The 27,120-nt window shown below is 39.5% G+C and overlaps 1 protein-coding gene across 6 annotated transcripts; it reads left to right on the top strand.

Annotated features, from left to right (window-relative positions):
* The first annotated feature begins 626 nt into the window (after positions 1-626).
* pxk (PX domain containing serine/threonine kinase) lies at positions 627-24,600 on the top strand. Of its 6 annotated transcripts, XM_086293098.1 has the most exons (19): positions 627-878; positions 5,002-5,052; positions 6,375-6,422; positions 7,619-7,805; positions 9,233-9,310; positions 10,093-10,166; positions 10,944-11,018; positions 11,298-11,402; positions 12,162-12,263; positions 12,369-12,530; positions 12,754-12,871; positions 12,990-13,068; positions 14,221-14,269; positions 14,363-14,440; positions 15,464-15,550; positions 15,704-15,767; positions 15,999-16,058; positions 17,293-17,321; positions 20,724-20,862. In XM_086293098.1, exons 1-18 carry the CDS (start codon positions 777-779, stop codon positions 17,307-17,309), a joined length of 1,536 nt encoding a protein of 511 aa, XP_086149224.1. In that variant the 5' UTR covers positions 627-776; the 3' UTR covers positions 17,310-17,321; positions 20,724-20,862. The 6 variants fall into 6 exon arrangements, 4 of the variants coding, with proteins under 4 accessions (XP_086149224.1, XP_086149220.1, XP_086149221.1 ...); XR_015129144.1 differs by having other exon boundaries at positions 15,999-17,956; positions 20,724-20,861; XR_015129143.1 differs by having other exon boundaries at positions 15,999-17,321; positions 20,724-20,838.
* Positions 24,601-27,120: the final 2,520 nt, after the last annotated feature.

Here is a 27,120-nt window from a genome sequence, read left to right on the forward strand (position 1 = left end):
CTTGTCAATGTCTACATGCCTACCTGGCTTATTAGATAATTATATTAACAACCAGTTGAACGTGTACCTAAAAACTGGCTAGTGAGTGTACACTGGCAGAGCACTATTTAAAGCATTTCTAAACTAAACTCTAATCAAGTGGTCATAGTTAAATCTGATTAAATAATTTTTCAAAGGCACAAATCTTTTTTTTGTACGTGTCTGACTTCATTTCTTTCATTTATGGTTTAGTTTAAATATTGTTTATTTCACACAGATGGCTGTAGATTTTTATTTTATTTCCATTACTTTATTTATTTGATTTATCTCTATCCTTCAACCTGATATTCATTGTTTATTTTTTGACATTTTAGACTAATTTAAAGGCAAATTAAAAAAAAATTTGGTTGAATGAATGTGTATATGACTAATAACAAATAAAAATGCTTAAAGAAGAAATGAAAGAAAAAAACAAACATAATTGTTTAGATAAATTTTGACCAAAATTTTGTTAGTAATTCTAAGTACACAAAATAACAACTATCATTTGGAAATAGTTTGAGAAACCATTCTCCTCCAAACCAGCAGATGGCGACAAAGCTTCTTTACGGGGTTTCTCGATATCCAATTAAAACGGGGAATCTGCGTGACGTTTGCTCCGAGCTGCGCTTCCTGGTTACGGCATATCCAAGCTAGGCTATCAACTCGCTGGTTGTCTTCTCTCGGGTTTCCGCAGTTCGTCTTCCCCGCGTTGACAGACTGACATCAGATAGGACTTCCACCGCTAACCCTCCAGGATGTCTTTCCTGGAGAAGCCGGCCCCCGGCAGCCTGCTACTAGACGATACAGTGCCCCTGACGGCGATGATCGAAGCCAGCCAGAATCTGCAGTCCCACACTGTAAGTGTTAACCGAAAATCCCCGCCGGTTCACCGCTGACAGCCCGCGGCTTCAACCGTAAAATCGTTGTTAATGTTTCCTCAGCATGACTCACTCATTGGTGCTGCTGTGGCGAAAAATATTAGTTTTCGGGATTTTTTTTCTTACAAGGAGGCGTTTTTAAGTCGATGGCTATGTGGCTAGTTCAATTATCGGACACGCTGGACAAGACTAGTTTCGTTTTAGTGTAGTTTCCCAGACTGTTGCTGTCACTGATTTTCGGTAAGCTTTTCTGCTGATTACAGTGGAGCACTGACACTGGTTTCCCCGCAAGGATCGCTTTCAGAGTCCCCGTTTTTCATTATATACCAAAGTCCTTTAAAATATTTTGCGTTTTTAGATTATTGTTGAAACAGCAACACTCGTTGGCTGATGGTTTGTTTTTGTTTTTTGTTCTTAATGGGCTAATTTAATTTTTGGCATGCAGTCACTCTGAGAAAACAACTCAACTATATTCTGTAGTTATTTTCTTCAGCTGCATATTTTTTAGTGCTGAAAAACAAAAATGTGATTTTTGACAAGTTAACTAGAGCAGATCAAAGTGAGCGTTGGTCTGTGTATATGTAAGCTGATAAAATGTGTGATTATTATTAAGCAACTGCTGAAATCCACAGAAACTGTAAAATCTGATTTTTCATTGGAGTTCGGGGCGGTGTCTGATGGCGTTAAAGGCCAAAGATTTAGAGGCAAAAAGCAATGCCCATGTTACGTTATAGCAAAATGTGCAGCGTTACAATGAGAAGCGTTGGTGAATAAAGTAAACTTGGTGTCGTTGAACTGTCGCGGTTGTCCGATAATGGGTGCATGGCAGCCTGTTTGTTGTTGACAGTCCGGCTGCGATCAGCTGAGCTAGCCAGTTAGCTTAGCACGCTAATGTCAGCACTGTAAAACAGAATCATGTCTTCCACTGAAGGCACTAATACAGCTGGATGTGAGTATTAATCATTAACGTCCTGTTTCCACGTATTTATTTATATCTGTTAATCCACGGGGCTATTGTTTTCCCTCATTCTTCAGCCCACAGTGAGAATAAACAAAAATAAGCAGCTCTCTGTGCGTTTAAAGCTATGTTTTGCTCTTTGTGTGATGCCAGAACTGTCACAAGACCTTTCCAGAGTTTCCCAACATGTAAGCAGCTCCAGAATTAATGCAGCTCTGAGAGGACAGGCCTCTGGTTACTGCACTGTGCTCAGGCAGTAAAGTACTGCTAGTCATTCTGCTCTATCACCAATTACAAACAGCTGACTACACAGAAACAAACACTGATGGGCTTGAGTCTCTCACGGGGTTTCGTTTACAGTGATGTTTCCAACACTGCATTACAGGAGTGCATGCAATGGGAAGAAGCCATTAGATGCAGGGTTCTGTTTTAATTTAATTATTTAAATCATGTTTATGATGCACATCATAAAGTGTCAGTGTGCACTATGGAGGTTTATGGTCTCATTTGGCAGGTGTTACAGCACCTGACACAATCCAGTCAGTGCAACTGTTGTTGTTTTTTACATCTGCTGTTATAGACTCACTCTCTCCACCTCCATTCACTACTCTGAGTGTAATTCATTAGGGCAAAAAAGAGACAAATCACCTCATAAACAAAGTTTTCACTCTTCTGTGGATATGTGAATAATTTGATTATGGTGAGCTCTTCTGGCAGGTAATGTGCAGGTGAAATTCTAATGTGGTAACAACCTTACCGTAATTCGAAGATTTGGGGAATTTAAAGACTTGCTGTAAAATTTCATAACAGCTGGATAAAATTCTGGGGTGATTAGGCATTATTGGTCTGCGAATACAACAGGCGCAGTGTTGTGTTAACTCCCTTAAAAGGAGTGTATTCATTTTATTGTTATTTTTGGCCATTAGATTAACAAAAATCTAATGGCTAAAAATGCTCATCTGTCATCCCTCTGGATGTCCTCTTTCACTGCATCCACGAATATTCTCCGTGCTCTTCTTTTACTTCAACCTGAGCTGCCCCTCTGGCAGTACCTATTTCTGTCCTTTTTTCTACTCCTGTCCATCCTTGTTCCTCTGTCCCTCTCATTGAAAATCTGAGCATCTTAAACTTTGGTTCCGAAAGCTCTACTTCCTCTCTTTTTCTCAGTGGCTTCATCTCCAAACCACACATCATAGGAGATCTTAAAACCGTCCCTTTCTCTCTTGCTGCTGTCTTTTTGTCACAAATTACCCTTGACACTTATCTTCACCAACTCCACCCTGCTTGCACTCTCTGCTTCACCTGTTGTGTGGATGATAGTAAACTCATCCACCTTCTACTGGCTTTCATTCCTCTTCTCTTTAATGCATACCTCCACCTCTCCAGACTCTCTTTCACCTGCTCCCCCCTCTCACTATAGATCACAGTGTCATCTGCAAACATCATAGCCCGAATAAATCAAGTCAAGGTCGCTACAATGGTTCAGTGCACAAATTATAATTCAGTGCAGCTGTTGAATAATGAGAAATGTCAGTTTTCTTTTAGGGTATTTCCTCCTTTCATCATCTTACTTCTGCTAATGTGAATGACATGTGTTTGTTCTTCAACAGTGATCTGAAAACTTACTTTCGTCTTATTTTCGCTTTGGACGAAGATTTGTGATATAATTCAACATCACCTTGTTTTGTTATCCAATATGAGCAACAAAAACGAAAGTGAACGGAAACAGTAAAAAAGTAAAAGTTCAGCCTTTTGAAACGTATCCATGTAATATCTCAGAAAACTAGTATAAACACAATATTTGCTAGGCAAGAACAGGAAGTTCACATTCATCCTGACTGGTTTCTAAGATATACACATTTGGAAGCTGTACACGTCACTGAATATAAAACATTTTATAAAGACATCGACTAAGAAAACACATTTGGTTTTGTAGCAGTTGTGTATAAAAGTCATCGGTCTGGCCACCTCAGTGGACCTCATGTGAGTGACTTTACTTTATGAAACGAAAGGTTTTAAGAAAAGATAAAAAGACAGCAGTTCAAAAGGTGAAAGAGGAGCTGAGTTTAGTGGCCTGAAGCTACAAAATGTATTAACAAACATCAGCTGGGCGGCGGTGATTTTAGGCCTTTAGCTGTTTATGAAGCTGCTCGGCTCACATGATTGATTGCACGATTACAGCAGAAATCTGAACCTCTGAAAGCTTGAAATAGACGGTGAGTGGACTGAGAGGATTAAAGAGGGGAAAATGCAGGGTTTACACGCTCGGTCCTGTTTTCATATTCGCGTCCATCGTTTCTGACGGTCGAGAAAATATTTTGCTCAGCAGCTTCATTGCAAAGATCTGTGACAAGGATGGCATGCGCAGGCAGATCCTCTGATGTGGATCATTTATGTGGAAATGAAACAGAAAGGGGATTCACCCAACATGTGTGAACTCCTTTAACGGTGCCTTTCCCGCACAGCTGGCCTCGCTGCAAGAGTTGTTTGTTTTGTTGTTCAATTTGTTGTTCAATTTTGTTTTCTTTAAGTGTTTTTATTAATTTTTATTTACTGTTTACTACATTTGTGCAAGTGAGTGGATTTTAGTAACAGTTTTGATCGTTAAAACATGAAACCTCATTAAAATCATTATCCTGCTTCCAATTTGGCTTTGGTGGAAACTTTTGTTTTTCACATTCACTCTTCACCTGGCCATCCATCTATACTATCCTAACCAATCCCCTCCCTTCCTTCCTTCTTTCCTTCCTTCCAACCAACCTTCACCTTTCCATGCACATCCATCTTTCTTTCCTTATTTTTCCCTTCCTGCCTTCCTCTCTTCCATCTATCCTTCTTTCTTTCAATTGTTATTTGTTTTCCATCCATCCACCTCCCTGCCTTGCTTCTTTCTTTTCCTTCCTTCCTTCCTTCCCTCCCCTTTTCCATCTTTCATTCCTTTCTTCCTCCATCTATCATCTATCCATTAATTTTGAATTCTTGCATCCTTCTTTCTTTCTTGCTTTCTTCTTTTTAGTGACTCTAAAAGGTTAAATTTAATCCAAGTGAAACCTTATTCTCAGCTCGGCTTTTTGTTTTAAATTACACAATTACACTATATAATAAAACAATGGTTCTATTTTCTATTTTTTCTCTGTCTCTCAGGAGTACATCATCAGAGTCCAGAGGGGTGTGTCTTTAGACAACAGCTGGCAGGTAAATCTTCTAATAACAACCTCAAATTGGTCACCTGGAGAATCAGTGGCCCAACATCCACAGTAGGCACATACTGTACTACAGCTGCCCTCACAAACGTGTAGATTGCGTTTGCTGTTTCATCCTGGCTTTTATTTGTTTCTGTGCATTTTTTTTCTCTCTGTTTGCTGATGCATCTGTTTTAGTCTTTAGCAGAAAATTGAAGTAAAACAAATGTGATTTAGAACAGAAGTAATTGTTGCTATACTCCCCTGCCTGTGTGCTGTCTCCTGATAAACATAAAACATATCAGCACAGTAATGCTGTGAGGAACCTCAAGTCATCTTGGGCCGGATATTTACTTTAACCCATGCCTTAAACAAACTTGTAGGACTGCTGTGTCATGTGTACAAAATTGAAAAAAAAAAAAAAGAAAAACATCCCGTCTCAGAGTGACAAAGAAAACCTCATTTTGCATACGTTTGTTAACTCTAGGCTGAATTGCAGTAATTTTTTATTATCGTGTTCCTTTAAAATCTTCCTGGAAAGCCTCCAGCTGATCCAGAGACTATAAAGAGAGAGCATATTTCTCCCACACTGGCTTCTCTTCTTTGGCTCCCTGTTAAATCTAGATATGAATTTAAAATCCTTCTCACATACGAAGTGTTGACTAATCAGATCCTATATCTCTTAAAGACCTCAAAGTATCTTATTATCCCAGGAGAGCATTTGCATTTGCATTTGCTCTCAGACTTCTGGTTTGCTTGTGGTTCCTAGAGTATTTAAAAGTAGAATGGGAGGCAGAGCCTTCAGCTAGTAAGGCCCCCTTTCTTTGGAACCCGCTCCTAGTTTTGATTCTTTCTTACTTTCCTTCTGAAAAAGCTGATAGTTTGGCTGGATCAGGTGACCTTGGAGCATCCTATAGGTACGCTGCTATAGGCTCAGACTGCTGGGGGAACTTCATGTGATGCACCGAACACCTCTTTATACTCCTGATTTGGTTCTTTCTGTGCTACTCTTCTGTCTTCTCTTTCCTGCCCAACTGGATCTACTGAAGCTCTCTTCCTGTTAAAAAGGGAGTTCTAAAAACATCCTTTGTGTATCATTAGTTCAGTTTTTCTTTTTATGATTTTAATTCAGAGCTTGCTGGAAATATCCACCCAAAATGTTTTTAGTGTTAAGCTGTGCAACTTGGAGGAACTTTAAAGAAGGCAGGATACATATGCTCACCTCACATTTTGCCTTCAAAGTCAACGTTTAAAGAATCTTAATGACCTGTAACGCTGCAGTCCTGACAGGTGTGTGTGTGTGTGTGTTTGTGTGTGTGTGTGTGTTTGTTGCAGGTGATTCGACGTTACAGTGACTTTGACGTTCTTAACAACAGCCTGATGGTGAGTTCCAGTCATGAACTGCATGACAGCGAATGAAGTATCACTGTGTTTCAGAGACTGACTCGGTATGTAGATCGTTTCATTGACGTTTGAGCAGTTTGAACATTGAATTCGTTATGCTGCTCGCATGAACGTCGTGGAAACGACACACTTGGAGACATCACATAGCTCACAGTAGTCAGCTGTGGAAATGAGCAGCAGTAATATGTGAGAGACTACAAGTGCCTTTAGACACTCATACAGCCACTAAAACAGTGTTGCCCAATCTTCTTCCTGTATGTGAAAGCTCAGAGACGGTTGGTTACGTCCGGTTCAAAACTCTGTTTACATTTTCCTGAAGGCTCGGCTGGTGGTATAAGAGGCCGGCAGTCATCTCTGCACTGATTCATTGTTATTAATGTGCAGCTGAAGTCTTAATTTTAGAAAGTATACAGAGACAAAATGCTACAGGTCTGCAGTCCACAACTACACACAGGGAGGAAATAAAAGCAATGGACAATAGTGGAAGTGCAAACACATACAGTAAGTGGGTTTTATGGATGTAAAATTTACGTTAAATGTTTCTGTAATCTAGTGTTCCTCCATTTTCAGAGAAAGTAGAACAATGCTTAAATCCGGGAAACCACAGTGTGCTCAGTCTGCAAAGCTTCTGCTGATCAGATTATGTTGTGGTTGCTTTTTTGGCTCTGCATATTTCTATGTTGCAATATACAGTGATGCAATACATATAAGAACATGAGCAGCAAATATTGGCATATAGAGGAAGTTTGCATTTCAAAGCTTTCTACCTGACAGGAACATAGACTGAGGAAAAGATCATTTCTATCTAATAATAACACTAAACACTTTATCAGTCAGTTATCATGTCTTCCTGAATGTAACAGTCAGTGGAGCTGGGTTGTATCTGACTGCTAAAGATATGATTGTTACTTGTCTCAGAGTAAAAACATATAATTCCTGGATAACAGGAAGTTAAACGTTTTTCTGCTGAGGCTCTGCATGCTCGTTTCCTCTCCATCGGTCTCACTCTGACCTTGACGTCCCATCAGCCCCCAGTCTTCAGTCAGCATGCAGAAGAACTGTGGAAAACACAGTGACTGTGATTTTCTTTCATGTAGTGTTCCAATATACAGAAAAAACATCTGTTTAAGCCTGTTGATAAAAATATGAATCCTTTTCTCTGTCCTCCTCTTCAGGTGTGCGGCATCACCCTCCCTCTCCCTCCTAAGAAGCTCATTGGAAACATGGACCGGGAGTTCATTGCAGAAAGGCAGAGAGGACTGCAAACTTATCTGGACACAATTACCCAGCATCCTCTGCTTTGCAGCTCCCTCCCAGTCAAGAAGTTTCTGGACCCCAACAACTACTCTGCCAACTACACAGGTTTGCTTGCTCTCCGTTTACTGGATTTCACACACGTCCGTAAGCTTGGCGATTCAGTGGATGTTTGGGACACATTCCTAAATGATCCTGTTAGCCCCCTCCTCTCGAATAAAACGTGAAACGGTTTCAGCTGATTTGATGCCAGAAGATGATTCATGTTTAGCTGTAGACAGAAAACAGCTCGCAAAAGCTCTTTGGCCACCAACAACAAACATGCTACACAGCCTTTATCTCACCTGTTTGATGGTGTTTAGCTGCATATGGTCCCATTAGGACCCAGGGTTAAGCAACAGAACAGAAACAGAAAATAGGACAGTATATAAAAAAAAATGACTATTTTATTATTTTGTTTTCATATGCAGGAATGAACTACAAAAGTAATGTTGGTTTCTAAAATGTGACTGATGGGACTTAAAGGTGCAATCATGTCGGTTTGGTTTGGAGATGCATGAAAGGGTCTTGTGACAGATACATTTTTGTAGTTTTTAACATATTCTGACTTTGGTGCGACAGAGTGACTCAAAAGAGACGAAATATGAGACATGTTGCTGTTTTTTTTTTTGTTGTTTTTTTTAAACTTTAGTCATCATGCGGTTAATGTGATAAGTTCAGCAACACACAGTGAGTGAAGCAACATCCGTTACTTTACAATACAGCCGTTCATGATTCATAACGATTGGTTATTTATTGCATATGAAACTATTTTCTGTCATTGTTGATTTCTTTTGAAGATTCAGAAATCATCAGATTCTCTGAGTTCTCCCGCCCAGCGACCACCAGAAAAGCCAGAAACACAAAAACGATAAACCCAAGATGATGTAACGCGTCAGTATCAGCTTAGGGGTCATGCACGTAAAAAACAAATACAAATAATAAAACACATTTAAAGCTTTATGAGCTCCAGTGGGCAGGGTTCATATCAGATTTGTCTTAGTTGTGAGAGCTGTCGTGTCATCTGCTCATCATTCCCACTTCCTGATATACCAGGAAGCAGATGACATTAAACGGACTGTTAGGAGCAACTGTCATGTACAGTATTTGGGCAGCTGTGTCGATGTGGCTGGTGTTTTCACAGTGTGTGTATGATCACTACAGTATGAGGTTCTGGAAACACTGCAGCAGGAACTAAACACTGAATGGCACATCTAGATTGCAATCCTGCAAGATGCAGAACTTTACACAGCTGTAGTTGACATCAAAATTATATATGAGTTCAGAAGTAAAAGGAAGCAAATTTGTCATGGGTCTCTTCCCAGTTTATTTTCTGACTCCTCATATGAAGATTTGTTTGTTTTGGTATATTTCCCACAACGGCTGTAGTCTGAGAACTCATACTTGCAGCTGCCGTGAGCCCATACTCAGAGAGAATGTAATTTAAGGAGACTTTAGTTTCATTAAAGTGTACTGTGTGGCTCTCTTTCTCTCAGAAATTGCCCTGCAGCAGGTCTCCATGTTCTTCAGGTCAGACCCAAAGTGGGAGGTCCTGGAGCCTCTCAGAGACATGGGTAAGTTTAAGTCACATGACATGTTAAAAAGAAATCGGACTGATTCAGTTATAAAACATTAGTGAACAGAGTGCTGTGACTGCAGTTTTTAGAGCGTTGTTTTCCTTTCTAATTAAGATGATCATGGAGGGGTTGGTGGTGTTTGTTCAGACCTTCCATCCAGCTGCTGACATCTGTTATTGTCAATTTATGTTAATCCTCCTACACTTTTTCTTTTAGATTAAAATGCAGTGACTATGGGTTTGTGTCAGCCATTATTTGAATAAATTGAAGTCATTAATTTAATTTATTTTTTGATAAATGGGGAGTAAGCTCAGTGTAATTGAGGACTGACATGTTTCTTTTGTATTTTTTTTTCTTGTTTTGTTTTTCTGTATTTTCACCTGTTTTATTCATTTTTGATTGTACAGCACTACGGTGCACCCTTGTTGTTTTTTAAATTGACTTGATCGCTTTAGCCTTTACAGCTGCAAATGTAATTATGAGAAAATGCTAACTGCTAAGAAGCTGGAGGAATTTTAGGGGGTGGCACAGACGCTAAAAGCGTTGTTCTGCTAACGGTGACCGGCCAAACCAGTCAGTTAAGACTGAAGCAACAAAATCCGTGCAGCCTATGAGAGCGTAAAGCTGGATATGAATTCAGTGTTTTATTCGTGAGAGGAAGCCCGTGAAGGTGCCTGCAGTATATTAGACTAAATGTTTGACTCTTATTGGCTGAGTTACAGTTAAACTGAGGCGCTGTTTTCTGTTTGTGTTTTTTTTTTTTTTTTTTTTTTCTCCAGGCTGGAGGATCAGAAAGAAATATTTTTTAGTCAAAAACAAAGAGCAGACCAAAGAGAGGTACCTGCTGAGCTGGGTGAGTAAAACAGAAAGAATTCCTGTGACAATGAAAAATGATGAGTTAAAAAATATTGATTAAATATAAATGGTGGCTAAATATCATCTTTTGCCAAAAGCCTCTTCACTGCAGACAACTTGAAAGGCTTTGGAGCTCTTGCGGGCTCTTGTTTGATGAGTTATATTGTAGAAGCACTTATCATAAATATTTATTTTAATGGTTAACTGCATGTAAAGCTGCATGTATAGAATTGCCAATCAAATCATATGAAAACTGGTTTAAAAGTTTGCTAACTTTACCATAAATTACATTTTAAAAGCTTTTTGGAGAGATGAAGATTGTCACATCTCTCTGTGTTTGTAAGTCTGCTAAGGTGACTTTACAGCTCTTGACTTCTGGAAACTCTGATTTATGACTCGTGAGTTAAATCCTTCATATTTCAGTGTCTCAGCCTCCAAACTGATGGCAAGAATGTCAGAAATGCATTATTCAAATAATCTACATTAGATAGCACATGCTGTAATCACCAAAATATTTTGTTTCATAAGATACTGGCAGAGTTCAGAAGACAGTGCACAGAAACAGTTTTCAAGAGTTTAGCAAAAATATGTGGAAACAAGAAAAACTTTGCTCTTTTACATAAGACTTTTTTGGTAAAAATGTGACTATTAAGTGACATTTCTTCCCTCAAAAGCTCAGAAGACATCAAATGATTCAATAAAATTAGGTGATGTTATAGTATCACCCAGCAGGGTGGGGTAACACATGTTTTTGTGTGTGTGTGTGTGTGTGTAGGTGGACCTGGGTCCTGATAAGTTCCTGTCAGACAAAGACCTGCAGTCAGCCATAAAGCTGTTGACCAGCCTGTCTGTACGTACGCACCACATATTTGTCCAAGAATTAGACAAAGCAATCTGTGACATCAGAGCTAGCTAGTGACGTGATCATGTACCTTAATTTGTTAGATCAATTTAGAAACTGTTCATTCTGATGAATTGTCAACTGACAATCCAGCTAAAGCTAGCCAGCTTTGCACATAAATGGCAAAGTTGACTTCACTATAAATGGTATAACAGACAAACACCTGATCAGAGTTGCATATGTTTCCATTTATAGCCTGTAAGTGATTAGACTCCTCTTCCTCGACAGATCCCATATCTCTGTCCACTGTTGTTCTCTAGCACCAGTGAGTCTTCAGCGCTGCTCATCCGGCCGTTCAGTGAGAAGGGCTCTCTGAGAGACCACATCTGTAAGGTAAACAGTCTGTGTGCTCCAGTCAAACTTTCAGATAGTCAAACAGCATCTGAACCAAAGAGAGGCGCCCTGAAATTTCAGCCTAATTTCATGAGTCACAGTTGATGGAACCACTTATTTCTATATGCACATGGTTTATAGTTTTTTTGCACTATTCATATTTTCCCAGTAAGTCAAACTACAATGTGTAAAACCAACAAAATACAAAGCACTGCTAGCAGTTATTAAATATTAACAATTATTAACCATAATCCCTCTACCAAAGTCAAAAAATGCAGTTTTGTCAGATTCTGCCTGCATTAAAATTGTGCCGGGAATAACACCTGACTTGCCTCCGCCCTACTCAAGACAACTCCTGTCAGTTGTGCTTAAAGTAGCGTTGGGTCTACTTTTTGCAGAAGCTGTGTCAAGCTCCACGCAACAGGTGAGGGAGGCAGGAAGTCAGATGTAGGAACGACATGGAGAAACTGATTTAAACACCCTGAGTAGACTAAACACTCCTAAATGTCTCCCTGTGTGATATGAAGCCATAGCTGAGCAGCATCAGTTGTTAAATTTAAAATAAAACATCGCTGGTGTGCTTTTTACAGAATAGCATTCATCATATTGGAACACATGGGTTGCATTATGGGACTTTTATTGCATGAGGAAGGATTCCTGTATGCATTGCATTGGTGTGTTTCCTTAAAATAGGCTTGATCAAGCTGTGTTTGTCAAGTTGGTCAAAAGTAGTTCAAACAAAAATCTTCCTTTGTACAGGTGAAGCCCAGGGAGAGTTACCTGAAGAAGTACTGCAATCCAAAGAAGAGTCAGGGCCTCGAGCTCCCACACATAAAGCTGTACGGCCGACAGATTTTGGAGGTACAGACACACATATACACACAGAGTCACATATACACACACACATGTATGCACACATACATATATATACATACACTGTGTGACTATCTCTGTGTTTATATCCAGGGACTAAAGCTCCTCCATGACGCTGGTATATTTTTTGGTCACCTGCACACGTCTAACGTTCTTGTCGATGACGGCGTGTGTCGACTGATGGACGTGGAGAACGGCATGCTGGGAGTTCCCTCTGCACTGCGACCTGCCTTCACCCAGTTCAGAAAAATTAACGTATGTGCGCACACTGACTCAGTTTGGATTAGCCTGATTAGTTGAGGCTAAAATAAGACCTAAACCTAAACACAGAGATTCTTTTTATCATTGATGTAGTTAGTGTGACCTCTGAAATGATTTATTAAGAACTGAGAGACTAAATAAACCAAGTGTGCCAGATGATCCACAAACTGTTGTTTGAAGGTTTGAGAGACAGAAACTGTTTGTGTGTTTACGGCAGACCACAGAGAGCATTGATGTCTTCTGCTTTGGACATTTACTGTACGAGATGACGTACGGCCGACCGCCAGACAGCGTGCCCATCGAGCAGTACCCCCCTGCCCCCTCCACAGCTGTGGGTCTGTAAATACACACACACACACACACGCATCCTGTATTTTAATATGTAGAGACCGAATGTCTAAATGGAGCAATTGCAGTTTTATTGTTGCTGATCTTTGATGGTTTATTTTTCAGGGTCGGTGCTGCAGTCCATTCTGTCCACAGAAGCCTGTAAAAGTGGGATGCCAACAGTGTCGGCACTCATGCAGACGCCGTGAGTTCACCTCTTTTTATTTTTTAAAGTAAAACACAGCTTGAAAGCCCTCGGGGAGTCTTTGTTATCCCACAAGTGCACATAGGAGCTTTTTTATTTATTTTTTAAAGTTATGTCTACACAAACCCAAAAAAGGACTGTAAATGCATGTTCTCTCCATCATAGCTGCAGAAATCTGCCAAATGTAAAGATTCACATAAATCAGCAGTTTGTCTGCGGACAGATGACCTTGTTTCAGTTTCTGTAAAATGAGGTTGTCTTACAGTCTTGTTTCCCCACCATCAGCCCAGAGAACCAGGGCCTTCCTTCATCTGGCTTCTTGTCTCTGACTTGTTGACATTGTTAAACTTGTCAAGGGCCAAAGCTGGTATAGTTCTCAGGGTCCTCAAAAGCATGCAAGCCTGCCCTCTTTGGCACTGTGACATTTGCACATGAGTGGGAGAGGACTTTCCAGCTAAATTACTCCTAATTCAGTTACGCTTTTTCTGTGTGAAACAAACCTACAGTGGAGAGGATGAAAAGAACACTTTATAAGGCTCTTATACAGATTGTGTGATACATGGCTTTTAATGCCTTTTATTTATTTATTTTTAGATAATGAGGTAAGCATATGTTCAAATAATCCCTGTGAGACAAAGGTTCAGATGTCAGGCTGCTATAAACACTCAGTTTAAGACTGTTTTTACCTTGACTGCCTGAAGGACTGATGAGCTCATGTAATGGCCACTGTCTGTTTGTCCCGCTTACAACATTTGGATGAGATTAATTTGTGCTGACTGTTTCACCCTCTTTTACTTCTCAGTAGATTTTAATATCATTAGTTTTTGCAATACAGCCAACTAGTGACAACAAAGTGTTGTGCTGTGTTTTTGTACTTCACACATTACAATAGCCTTTGAATAGTCAGGGATTGTGAACTGGGTGAGCTACTGCATCACTGACATTCTGGTTCTGCTCCTGGCTCTGTATGATGTCAGTGAGAGGAGGACATCCTCATGTGGCTGCATCGGGTACACAGCTTTGTCTGTGAGAGCTAAAGCCTCAGCCACTGCCTGTTCAATTTTGTGTTTATGAGCGGCAGACAGTCACATAGAAGCTGAATAAAGAGAAGTGTAAGGTTTATTTTTCTGAGCCAAAGTTTTTGTTTTCCAGGCTTTTCAGCGATGTCCAGCTTCAACGTTCAGAAAAGCTCCAGATTAAGGTGAGAGGTTTAGTTTGACGTTATTGCCGTGAGTTTGTTCAACAACAAAGATGAAGAATAAAAACAAATAATATCTTAAATATCCTCCTCCAGGTCCCCGGCAGGCTGAAGGAAGCACTGAAAGCAGCAAAGGAGAGCCTAGAGAAAAGGCTGCTAGAGGAGCAGAGACTGGTGGGTCAACATTCTTCTGTCCTCCCACAGTACTTGAGCAATAATTTTTCTGCATTGCTGTTTGTTTCTTTTTCTTTCTTTTTTTTTACTTTTGCGGTTTAGCTCAGGCTTAATGCTCCACAGATCACTGTATTTCCCATAATCCTTGATAATGTAGGTAGAATATTTCCAAGTCTGTCCACTCTGTCGGTAAACACAAAAAGAGGAAGTTTTAAGCTTAAGACAGCAACTTTGTAGAAACTTGCCTTGATTTGATTAACACAGACGGTTACGGGAACAAAGACTCTGTATTTTCCCCCACTTGCATTAAAAGCACACAGGAAAGTATGACCAGTATGAGTAAGAGGAAAGATTTAAGAGAGACCTGAAAAAGTGTGAATCTGTTCTTGATCAGTTTGGTCACAGTCATCCAGGCTGGATTTCACCAGAAGAGAAGAACATGGGGTAAAAAGCTGTGTGAGCAGCATTGTTAGTAAAGTTCAGCTAGTAGGCTGACATGTTGTGACATGAATCATACACCTGGTGTCTCTTAAATCACTGTAAACATTTTGGACTTTCTGTGTGAAACAAATAAGGTGAAATCAGTTTATGGCTATAGACTGTATATTAAAGATGGATGCGGCTTACAGATGCTTTAATGTCTCAAACCTGCACTATTTCTAACAGCCAGCAGGGGGGGATCTTTTTTTTTCCTGATGAGTTTATAGAGTCGCTAGCTTCAAGTCTAAATGAACACAAGTTGATGTTCAAATGCTTGAGGCTTCTAAGGTTTTGCCAGTGGATGATGTAATGTTGGCTATGTCCATCTATTATATACAGTCAAGACTCAAAACTCTCGGGTGACCCAGAAAAACAAATTTATTCTGGTGTTATTTGCTTAATTTGTTCAAGAATATTCAGCGTCAGAAATACAGGATACACAGATCTACGAGCACGTCTAAGTGCAGTGTTACAGGGTGGCCAGTTTTTATGAGAAATTTCCTGATGTTGAAAATAACTTTCTGTATGACTGTCTGATTGCAGCTGCACCAACACAGGAGGTTGACCAGAGCTCAGTCTCATCACTGCTCAGAGGAGGAGAAGAAGAAGAGAAAGATCCTGGCGAGGAAGGTCAGCACGCACGAGCAGCTCTAATTAAAGTTTAACACCTCCTCTGTGATGAAAACGGGTTGTTGTTTTCTGTCTGAAGTGAAATACATTTGATATACACAGCCTACAGATCGTTCCAGAATTAAACACACAGCTATGTTTTTATCTTTGCAGAAGTCCAGACATTCAGCTTATGAAAATGAAGAAGATGTCTCGGTCCGAAATAACAATAACTCTGGTAGGTCGCTGCTGTTAGAGGCATTTCTTGGCACACGAGCGCCGCCGCCATCTGTCAATGAGATCAGGAATTTAGGACAGAGTATGTGAGGCTGGCTGTGATGGCACATGCAGCTTTCATCTGTTACTGTTAAAGAGACCATCTAACCTCTAACATGCCAGGAGATGTTAAAGTTTAAGGGTCACTCTCAAGTTAAAGATGATTAAAGGGGTTTCTTTGTCCCGTCTTCAGGTTCTGGAGCTAGTTCCCCGCCCACATGCCCCTCCTCCCCCACTCCCCCATCAACCACAGGTACGTCGGTCAGACTGTCTTTACAGCTGTCACTTTAACTGCCTGCTTTTCTCCCGCCTGTCTCTTTGTTTTGGACATTGTCAGACAGACTGTGTCGGGCCCCCCTGTGATGAGAACCTGCCAGGGCTGTGCTGTGACTCACATCAATAACAGTTTTCATCTGAAATTTGCGTGTTTGATTATAAAGACTAATCATTAACTTGAAATGTCTGTCTCTGTCTCTTCACCTCTTCTCTCATCGTGTGGTTTTCAGGCAGGTATCTGTCTCTGCAGTAGTAGTACATCTTATTGACTTTGTTTTGTCTCTAGGTAGGTGAATGCAGGGTGGGAAACCTGGATGTTTCATTTCATATTTTAAACTTTAAATCTGCCAAAATTTTGTATTTTTCTTACTGTTTAAAAAAAGAAAAATCTACGTGCTGTGTGTCGGTCCATCCCCAGTGGTATGAAACATTGATGTAGCCACAGTTTCATCATCTGAAAACTGAACCACAAGCTTCTGGGATGGTCTGTTTCACACAAACGGCACCAGCAACACACACAATGAAGAGGGTTAGTTTATAATGACTTGAAATAAGTTCAGCAGAAGCTGATCTGCTATAACTTCCTGTGTCAGAGCACCTGTCAGTCAACACAGCCACGCCTAAAACTCTGTTATCAAGGTGGTTAAGCTTTTCATCCATCCATTCTCTTGCGCTTTTTGTTTTAGTATTTTACTGTAGTTTTAATACTTCAGCCTCGTTTGAAAGAAAATGGGATGGACAGGCAGACAAAAGAAAACCATAATACCTTCAAACACTTTGAGGAAGTTTCTTTAATTTTGGTACAAACCATAGACTGTATTCAGAAGATGGACATAGCCTTTGGTATTCTCCATTTCTAAACTTGGCACACAGATTGTGCTTTTTTTTATTTTTTGTACTTAATACCAAAGCGCTGGTGCTTTATGCCATCTAGATTTCTCTGCAATATATTTAATCTAAACTTGGTTCAAGACATACATCTGTAAACTGTACATCATATAGAGCAGCAAGAAAAATATAAAATGTCACCAACTTACAAAACCTGCTGACACAAAGTCAACACCAGCTTCCTTCCCTACTGTTAGTGTCTCCTCTCTGCTTTCCTCTCCCTTCTCCTCGTCCTGGTGATACTGTGTAAATGCTGATTGGTCCACTGAACAGATAACTGTCATCTCCTTCTCTCTCTCCTTCCTGTGCTGTCTCCACTGTAGAGCATGCTCCATTCTGACCGTGTCTTTGGGTAAAGTAAAAGATTCTGATGTCAATGATGATGAAGGTCTCCAGTGGGTTTTTTTTTTTTTTTTTTTTTTTTAAAGCTGTTGTATACCCCAGTTCCTCGTTATAAGACCTGGTCACATTTATGAAGGCCGCTAATGAAGGAAAGAGATTGATTTAAACTGTTTGGTCTATTTGTAATCAGACTTTTATACTCATGTCCATTAATCCTTTATCTTTTTTTTTTTTTTTACGCTGTCAAATAGTCTTTGATTCAGAAACATCAGTAGCGTTTGATCATTTCAAACCAAACTGCCAAACTGAGTTTATGTAATCACTGTGTCTTATTGGCTAATCTCGCTCTCATAGGTTTGAGTCCTGAAATGAAAAATGAAAGAACTTGTTAATGGGGGTGTACGCACATCTTTAAAAAAAAAAAACTCACAATCTGCAATGATTTCCAAACATCACAGGCGGTCAAACTCCTTCTTGACTTAGACCGGCTGTTTTCATTGGAGATTGTGATTGGTCAGCTTTGCCTGGTCAGTCTGTTAGAGCACGTCTGTCTGTCTGTTTGTTTTGTCTGATGGTTATTTGGTTAGGGTGAGGTGACACTTTTTTTTTCTCTTTTCCATCATCATCATTCCAACACTTTGTGAGGTGGTATTAGTTGAATTTTCTCTGTGCCATTAGCTGTGAAATGTCTTTTCATTTTACCCCCATAGCTTTTCCTCCCTGCCTTACACAGCTCTTCTGCAGATCACAAAAAACTCATTTTATTTAAGGTTTTTCTGTATCTTTTGTTTTTATTTTTTATTTTTATTACATATTCAGATAATTCTTCGTCCACAGCAATCTTAAAGAAACTAACTTTTGGATTAAATGGGTGTTTTTAATATGCATATATAACTGGCCAAAACCTCTTTCTTTAGGCCCAGCAATAAAAACATCTCATCAGTTTTATTTAAACCAAGTAAATAACTGTTCAGAGGGGCTTGAGGTTTCTCCAAACCACAGATGGTCTGAAAGGTCAAGTCAGTGCTGAAGACCCTTAAACCTGTCAAGGCCAGCAGGCGGCGATTTGTGTGGTTGCAAAAAAAAAAAAGGGCAGCTGTATGGATGTATACGGGGAAAATGGCTCTTTCCTGAGGAGTTAATGGGTTCAATTGGTAGTCTCGGGTCATGCTGAATAAAACATGAAGTCCATTTTGTAAATTGTGATGATCATAATAGTCAAAAAGAACCATCATCTTCCTTTACTTGTCACCTCTGGCTTCTAAACACCAAAATGAATGAGAATCAGCTCAAGCCTTCGTAACCAGACTAAAACAATGGGTGCCACTGTGGCAGCATGGTTTTAATTATTAATTTTTTACATTTTTTTTAGTATTATTATTGTTGTTGTTGTTTTGTTTTTTTTTTATTGTTTTTTTTATAATACTGTTTATTGTACAAACTTGTTGTCAGTTGGTCAGACGCAGTCTGTAGGAGGTGGCATTGTCAGTGATGACAGGTGTCATTGAAACTGATGTAAACTGTATGATTTTGTGATCAATTTTAAAAAACAAACAACTTAACTTTAAACATTCCAGCTCATTACAGTAACAAACCTTTACAAAACCTAATAACTGAAACAATGTGACACTTAAATCGGGTGCACAACATGTGGTCACAGATTTCAGTTCAAATTTGTCGATTTAACCGTGAAATGTGGTCTCACTGAGAGTGTAGCTGTGGACGTTAACAGAAGAGTCATCTGAATATTACATGAAAAATCCCTGAAGGTCACTGTGGTTGCCAAACGTAATGAAAGTGATCTTGTCACACAGCTATCCTGGAGAAAAATCAGTCGCCACAAAAGGTTCTGCACTCGCTAAATTATTACAGTTGGATTTTTATGTTTAAAAAATCATCAATCATCCCTAAACACCCTGAGTGCACAGAACGGTTTCTCCAGGTCGGCTGCCATCTGTCAGACTGATGGATGTCCTTTCATTATGTCACGGATTATTCACTGTGGAGTTGGCGAACTCCAGTCGTGGCTATTGGCCTCCGCTTTACCCACATGTTAACGCTTCCCAGCATTTTGCTTCTTTGCCTGTAATCCCTGACTTTCACAGAGCTTGGGGATGCAGAATGGCGCAGCTGTAAGAGGCGTAACGGGTTTGAGTTCAATTCACCATCAGTTCAATGTTCAGGAAACAAAGGAATATGAGGCCAAAAAGTCCCAGAATGCACTGCTGTAAGAGTCATCCAATCAGAGAGAGCTTGGAATTCTGTTGCTGTGGATGAAGTTGGAGGTTCTGGAACTTCAGCTGAACATTCTAGAACTCTGATTTCATTCTGATAGAAGCTGGTACTGAAGTTCGTGAGTGCTGCTCTAACTGGAGCCGTTTGTATAGAGAAAAGGACAAAAGAGACCTCACTAACTACATGTGTATTAATTTTAAGAACCACTAGACTGTGTTTCTCACAAGTATTTGGAGAAAACATGTCCGAGTAGTGTCAGGAATTGAGAGTTGTTCCATTGAAATTGATGATGGATTGAGTTCAGCCTGGTCATAGTGATATTTGAGATTGCTGCTTTCACAAAGATAAAGTCTCTCTGGAAACAGCGCCCATCTTTTCTTTAGACACATAAAATATCATCAAGACAATATCTAAATAAAGTACATAAAATGCATTTATGTGATAGAAGTTATGTATTAACGGGTATAAATTAGAGCTGTGAGGCATGTGTTCCATTTGTGACACATAGGTATGTATATTTTAGATTCAGTGCAGAGATTAATTCTTCCTAGTGATGTCTTTTGTAATCACACACTTAGAAAGACCTAAATTATGCTTCAAAGGTGGCAACGATTATAAAAGGTTTCCTTAAGTATCAAACTAATCCAATGATTCATGGATAAACTTTAAAGAGAAACTAATAACCAAAATGTGAACAGATACAGGCCAGTTAAGTGACCATAAATATCAAAAATCCCTTTGGTACTAAACATTTGTCCCAGTTTACAAAAAAAATAAATACATTTGTACCTCCAGATGACTCAATTGAAAATTTTCTTTTGCTTATTAGAAATTAGCAAAATGACTATAAATTATCAAATGAGTACAAAGTCGTGGATACCCAAACTTCAGTCTTACTGTGTTTCTTTGTGGAACTGGTTTACTTTCTGCCAGTGTTAAGTGTCTCCATTAAAACTGACAGTGGGCAGGTTAGTGTTCATGTGGAAATAATTAGGTGAAACATGATCATCCTTGTTTAGCGTTCCAAGTTCTTTTAGATCCATAAAGTTTTCCAGGTTACTTCAGATCAGAACCAGATTCCAGAGCATCTTTGTGCAATCAGCTGCAGAGGAATATTCCCTGAAACCTTTGTTTTTCCTCTAACACTTCCTCCTGTTTATGCTTGTCTCGTACCCAGGATCCCACACTGCTCCTGCCCCTCCACCTCCTCCACCGCCACCTCCTCCCCCCTTACAGGACTCATCCTCCTGTCCTCCTCCTCCTCTGTCCTCCTCTAATGGAGCGGGAGGAGGCCGTGCCGCCTTGCTGAGCTCCATCCAGACCTTCAGTAAGGGCAAACTGAAGAAAGCCGATACCATCGACCACAGCAAACCCATCGTCTGACCACGTCCACTGACACAATCTGTCCTCAATATGGCAACATGACCGACACACCAGTTCTGCACTGTGGTGAAGGCCCTCCCCCAAGATGTGAAAAAATCACTAACAAAAGATCCAAGTACAATTTTTTTGTTTTTATTGCTGTTTCTGCTTCCCCCCCCCCCCCCCCCCCTCCTGCTTTTTTTTTAACTTTTAATGTATTGCTGTGGTTGGAGAGACTCGAGGACAGGTGGGGTAAAATGGCGACCCCTGTTTGCTCTTTGAAACATGCTGGACAATCTTAGGCACCTTAAGGTTTTGTCTTTTCTGGTTACTTTGTCCTTAAAAGACAGACAACGGATAAAAACCGGGAAACTGAATCGGGTGAGCTTTTCTTCTGGCTGATCTGCGGACAGCCAGCTGGCTTAATTTTTGTTCTTTGTGCTTGTAAAAGTAGCACTTAAAAATGTGTGAGAAGAAATTGTGGAGCAACCATGGATTCCTGCTCCCTGCTCGATGGTGAAGTTGCATTTTGTGGATATAGGACTCTTAATTTCAGTACTTCGATGGTGTCAGAGTGCTTCACCAGTCCTGAGTATGGAGTAGACCAAACTTTCCTTTTAAATCATCTCTGAACAGATGATTCAGGCTGAGGCTGAGCACAGCCAGTTTCCTCACAACTGAGCTGCAAAACACACCTACAGGTCGTCTCTGTCTGTAATTAACTCATCGTCATGCCGTGTATTGAATTAAAACAAAATACCAATGCAGTGCATTGTTCAAGAAAAAGTCAACTTCCTGGTTTGAAAGCAGAAAAAAAGTTTATTTGCTTCTTATTGATCTGCAGATATTTTTCAGTTGAGTATCAAACATCACATTGAAATTACAGACAGAAATGACTGGAGAGCAAAAGTGTTTGTTGCAGCACAAAACAGTGGAGGTTTAACCGGCGCTCTGCTCATTGGTCTGTTTCTCTGCATTGCATTTCCCCCAGTTGTCTCCACAGTTCTTCAGACTGTACCCTCTCTCTCACGAGCTCTTTAAGCATGAAACAATCCCAGTTTAGATTGATTCTGAACATCTTTATCTCCTTTTTTTCCCCTTCTTTTGGACCAAACTGGCGCAATATTTTGCACGAGGCAGAGCACAAAACGAAGAGCAGCTAAATGAATAGGAAGCTACAAACTACACTACGTGTGTTTTCATCCAGCTGTTTGTTTGTGCACACTTATTTGATGATGGTATGAGGGGGCAATGGGAGGTTTAGGAGAAATAACCCCCCCAGAAATAAGAGGTGGGAAAAGTATAATGGAGGGAGATGTGATGTACAGTGTTTAATAAATTTATTAGACCACCTGTTATAAAAGAAAAACCATTAGATCGGAGCTATATCATTATTTATGAGGCAAACTGAATTCATCTTTTTACAGCCAAATGTGAGCCGGCACTCTGGAGTGCTGTGAGTGGAAGTCAGAAATAAATCAATCAACATTCAACCACAAGCTTTTCTGTTCAGAAATACATGTAAATGACTCTAATTTGGCATCTTAATCAAAATATATCATGCTTTAATTTTGTTCTTGTAAAACAGTAAATTTCCAAATTCATGGATAACAAAAACAAGTATTTTTTTTTTTATTATTATTAGAAATATTTTGATTCAAAAACTTGCACATTCTGCTACAGAAATGAATAAAAGAACAAATTTGTTAATTACCAATACTGATTACTTATGCAGCTGGGGCATAAACCTTATGCTGGGAGGTGGACTAATAAATTTAGGCGCTGTGCGTGAAGCAAGTAACATCTGTGTGAGGAAATAAGGTGTGATTGTGTGCATCCCAGCTCCTTTCACTCACAGTTGATGAAAACAGTTTCCCAGAATTCTCCTTAGCTCTGCGCTACAGTTGGATTAAAGGGAAATGAACAATAACATTAATGCTCTCACCTGGTATCCTCACAGTCTCTCATTTTAGTGCAGCATGAATTTAAAATTAGCCGCCTGCTGTTGAGGTTTATCGTACATCATTGCGTCTGTACTGCCCCGCATCAGAGCAACTTGGATGCACAGCGACGAGCAGCTCGGCTTCTGATTGTGTGCAGGGTCTTAAATTAATCTCACATCACATTTTCTCCTGACCTAAAGTAAATCCTCAATTTTTTTTTTTTTTTACCTAATTTTATTTTGGTCCATCAGTCTCTTCACGTCACTGACCAGAGTCCAGATCATTTCTAATCATCCTTCCATTCACAAGTAAACTACAGATAATGCGTTGACATCAACATTACAACATTACATGTACTTCTGGGAATAGTTAACCTAATGCCACAAACTATGGAAGTTTGAACCAAGGCTTTAGATATGTAACCGGTTCATTATTGACCTGAGTGTATTTGGGAAGATTATTCTTGCTCATATAACTGTTTCTTTCCAAGCATGCAGTGCTGTGTAACATTAAACACAAATAACATTCAGCACTAAAGTTTTGTGGATGAAGTGCAGCCCCATAGAGCTCAGCTCGCCTTCAGGATTAACTTCAGACCCTGATATCTGATTTTGATTCTTTAACATTTGTTTTTTTCCTCTGTTTTAATGTTTGTGTCCAGACTTTTGTTTGTTTTTATTGTGCCATACCCATTTGGGTGATAGTGCCTAAAGAAATCTGAATGTTTTTTTGTTATTGTACATGACAGTATGTCACATGGATCTCATCGGTTTGTGGATGGTAGTATGCCAACGCTTCAGCATGTGGCTTAGACTGGTTAGCAATTAACAATAGTCCACGTGTCTGTATAATTATTAAGCATTACTGAGTCATGATGTTATCAGATTATTTGTTCTTTCTGACAGCAGAAAACCCAAAAATATTCAGTCTGCAGTGAAAGAAAGCATTTCAGAGCAGATAATGCTGACTCACTACTTTTCAAAATTCTTGGCCGATAAGTTCTGTGCTTTAGATCCATTTCTGTCCAATCATCATGAAGGTCATCAGCTTTTTTTAAGTCTAAGTCTGCTGATGATACAAAACAAAAAATTTTGCATATTTGATTCAAAAGAGGCAGACTGACTGGCCCTGTGCTGAGTTAAACTAACAGGGCTACAACCTGATTTCAATTTACTGGACAGATTTGTGGTAAAACCTTGTAAATCTGCAACAGAAAACACAACAGGTGAATAATTATGCCTTTAAATTACGTGCAACGTTTACAGCTGTCACCACAGGGCAGACAGGACCCACTGTGTGCGACAAACTGTGGCCACCTGTGGTGATTTATTCCTGATCACCCAACTTGTGTGCTGAAGCGTTGGTGGCTGAATCTGGAGCTCAGGTGAATCCTGTAACCTAAGGACTCTTTAAAAACCAAGTTTTTAGCCCTTCGATGACAGCTCAATGCTCAAATAATTTACTTTCATCATTCAGTGCAATCAGCCCAGTGTGAATGCTCATTATGTTTAACCAGAATGTGTCTCTGCAGCACTTTAGAGGGGTGGAAGCCCGGTCCATAGGGATGTTTGTTAATAAAAATAATCCAAGGCAGCGAATTCTCTCTAATCTCCTGAGGAGTGTATTAATGCAGCTGCAAGAGGACCCCCTCATCATCAGCAAACATGAAATGGATTTGGCATCCCTGCTGTGATAAATAATACTTGTATCAAATGAATAAACATTTGGGGAAAAAAAACAGTTTCCTGTTTATTTCCACATGTTTGTTACAGTTGTGATGAACAGTTGAAGATGGAAAAGGCATGATGTGACATCTTATATGGAAGCTTATCAACAAGTTGAAAGGTTTGCTCAGGGAGGGATTCTTACAGGAAACTAAAAGATAAGTGATGAGGTTGCAAAGGTGGAAGCATAAAGAGTAGTGATGTAGCCAGAGCTGCCTGACAAAGAAGAGTTCCCTGAACACAGAGGAAGGGTAGGTTTTATAGAGGATCAACTGAGCGCACGTGTCTCCAACTGACCTGAATGTTTGGCCCTTCCCATCTGCTTCTGTTTGGAAATAAACTGATGAGGTAGGTAAGCAGACCATAACATTGCTAAAAACCCAATATTGGCCCTGCATATAAAACGTATGAATATATAATATTTTTCTTGTTTGAGTCCAAGAAAGTAATATGACTCCCTCTTTAGTGTCCAGAGCCTTTACTCAGGGGCTCTACCCACATCATGAAAAATGGCAAGAGTGAGACAAGAAGAATAAAGAAGCATTGGCAACAGGCATAGACCAAAATGAGGCATCCATCCCTCCGTGACACTGACACAGCTACATCATCAACTGTTTTGTTACAGCTATGTTATAACTATTAACTATTTTGTGGTCTCAGGTGTAACAGTGTTAATTGCATCTTTTATATTTATGGTCACTTTTAATTTAATTCACATCGTGACACAATGTTCAAGGTGAAATGAACTCAAGGTTGGATTATTTTAATGTTTGAATTAAAAGTTGTTTAAAGCATCTTCCTCCTACCTTTATTTGTATATCCCAGGTTTTAGGGCTGAACGATTATGGAAAATAATCTAATTGCGATTTTTTGCCCCAATATTGCGATTGCGATGCGATATGCGATTATTTTTTAAGGTCTTTGTCTTCTGTATTATTAAACAAAGACAAGCAATACATCATATAGTATGGCCAATACTATATTACATTAATTTTAAACTGTTCTTTCCTGGAAGACAGACCTCTGTTATGATGACATGAGGTGATGCATGAATTGATGACTGACATTTTTATTTAACTTCTTCAATCACAACAGTATATTTGAACATACACAATAGTTTATTTTTAGCTTACAAACATCTGAGCATAAAGTGCTGACAAGGAACCCTGGTGTAAACATTAAAATGAAAGTCAGTACAATGTGCAGATTGCAGAAATATACATAAACAAAATCAGTGGCTTTACCACACTCAGTTTTTCGACATCTGTGAACTACTAGACAGTCATTCAATTAAAAAATAATATTAAATAAATAAAACTAATAAATAAAAAATACACACATCTTACTGATCTCTGCAGTCAGTAACATTACACATAAAGTGCAAACATAATAGCAATTGTATAAACACACACACAAACACGCCTTTAAAATTTAAAGGCGTGAAATTGGACGGTCTAGCCTTCTGATTAGCGTCACCGCTGTCTCGGTGGAGTTTAATAAACTCGGCCGTCTGCTTCTTGCTATCTAAAATATAACCAGACACTGGCGTAAATTCTCGACTGTCTCATACTTCTGTTTAATAAGTTTTCTGTTTGACGTTTAGTCAGCTGTGTGAAAACCAAGGAGGAACCCACCCGGGGGATTAATAAAGTTTTATTTTATCTAATCTAATAACTTTAATCTCAGCCAAACCGATTTACTCACGAACAAACAAAACACTGAAAAAAGCCCAACAATAACATTTTTAGGTTGTCTAAGTGACTTATATATTACGTTTAACCCGAGCAGCGAAACTCCGCGGTGATCTGAAAATGACGTGCCGGGAGTTGTGCCGTTCTCGGCCGCATCAGTAACCCTCGAGCTCCCGGCTAGCTGTCGAGCTGGTGGGTAGCAGACGCCTCTGAAAACGTCGAAGCACTTTTGCAAATATGGGATATCTTGATAAACCGAGCAGATATTTGATGTTTACACAACTACTTTCTCGCCTGAAAATATGTTAAAAGTTTATTTTGTGACCCAGAAAGATTAGTATGAGTAATTTTAAAACTTAGTAGCGGCCGCCATTGTTGGAAACTGGAGTTTGGCTGGGCCGCGCTATGAATTCTGGGATATGGTAGTAATTTGGACATGTGTGTGTGACAAATAAACGGATCTTGAATCTTAAAACAAGCACTAATTTGATAAATACCAGTAAAGTTAACCTTCAATATATAATCATATATGTCATACATAATCGTACAATCATACATAATGTGTGTGTGTGTTATAAATGTTCAACTCATGTTTTCACTCATTTTCTATGATGATATCTGGTAAACTGACAGTACCGTTAGAGCTTGATCAGAATGAGGATTGGAAACATATTTCTTAATGGATATGAAAAAGTTTGGAAATTAAACTTGCAGTCAAACATAATACAAAAACAAAAATTCTATTGTGGCATACTAGAAAAATACCCCCCCCCCCCCCCCCCCCACACACACACACACACACACACACAAAGTGCCATTTTCCATTGCCAACTTGAATATGTGTTGCATATGAA

Source organism: Aulonocara sp. 'chitande type north' Nkhata Bay, linkage group LG5, assembly GCF_057382095.1.
Source record: "Aulonocara sp. 'chitande type north' Nkhata Bay isolate Kocher_YH1m ecotype deep benthic linkage group LG5, A_spYH_male_GT1.1, whole genome shotgun sequence".
NCBI classification, from domain to species: Eukaryota; Metazoa; Chordata; class Actinopteri; order Cichliformes; family Cichlidae; genus Aulonocara; species Aulonocara sp. 'chitande type north' Nkhata Bay.

Coding starts and splice junctions, on each gene's coding strand:
- pxk (XM_086293094.1), top strand. CDS start 777: ATGTCTTTCCTGGAGAAGCCGGCCCCCGGCAGCCTGCTACTAGACGAT. Junction 13,069..14,220: donor TCGGCACTCATGCAGACGCC/GTGAGTTCACCT, acceptor TTTGTTTTCCAG/GCTTTTCAGCGATGTCCAGC. Junction 14,270..14,362: donor CAGAAAAGCTCCAGATTAAG/GTGAGAGGTTTA, acceptor ATCCTCCTCCAG/GTCCCCGGCAGGCTGAAGGA.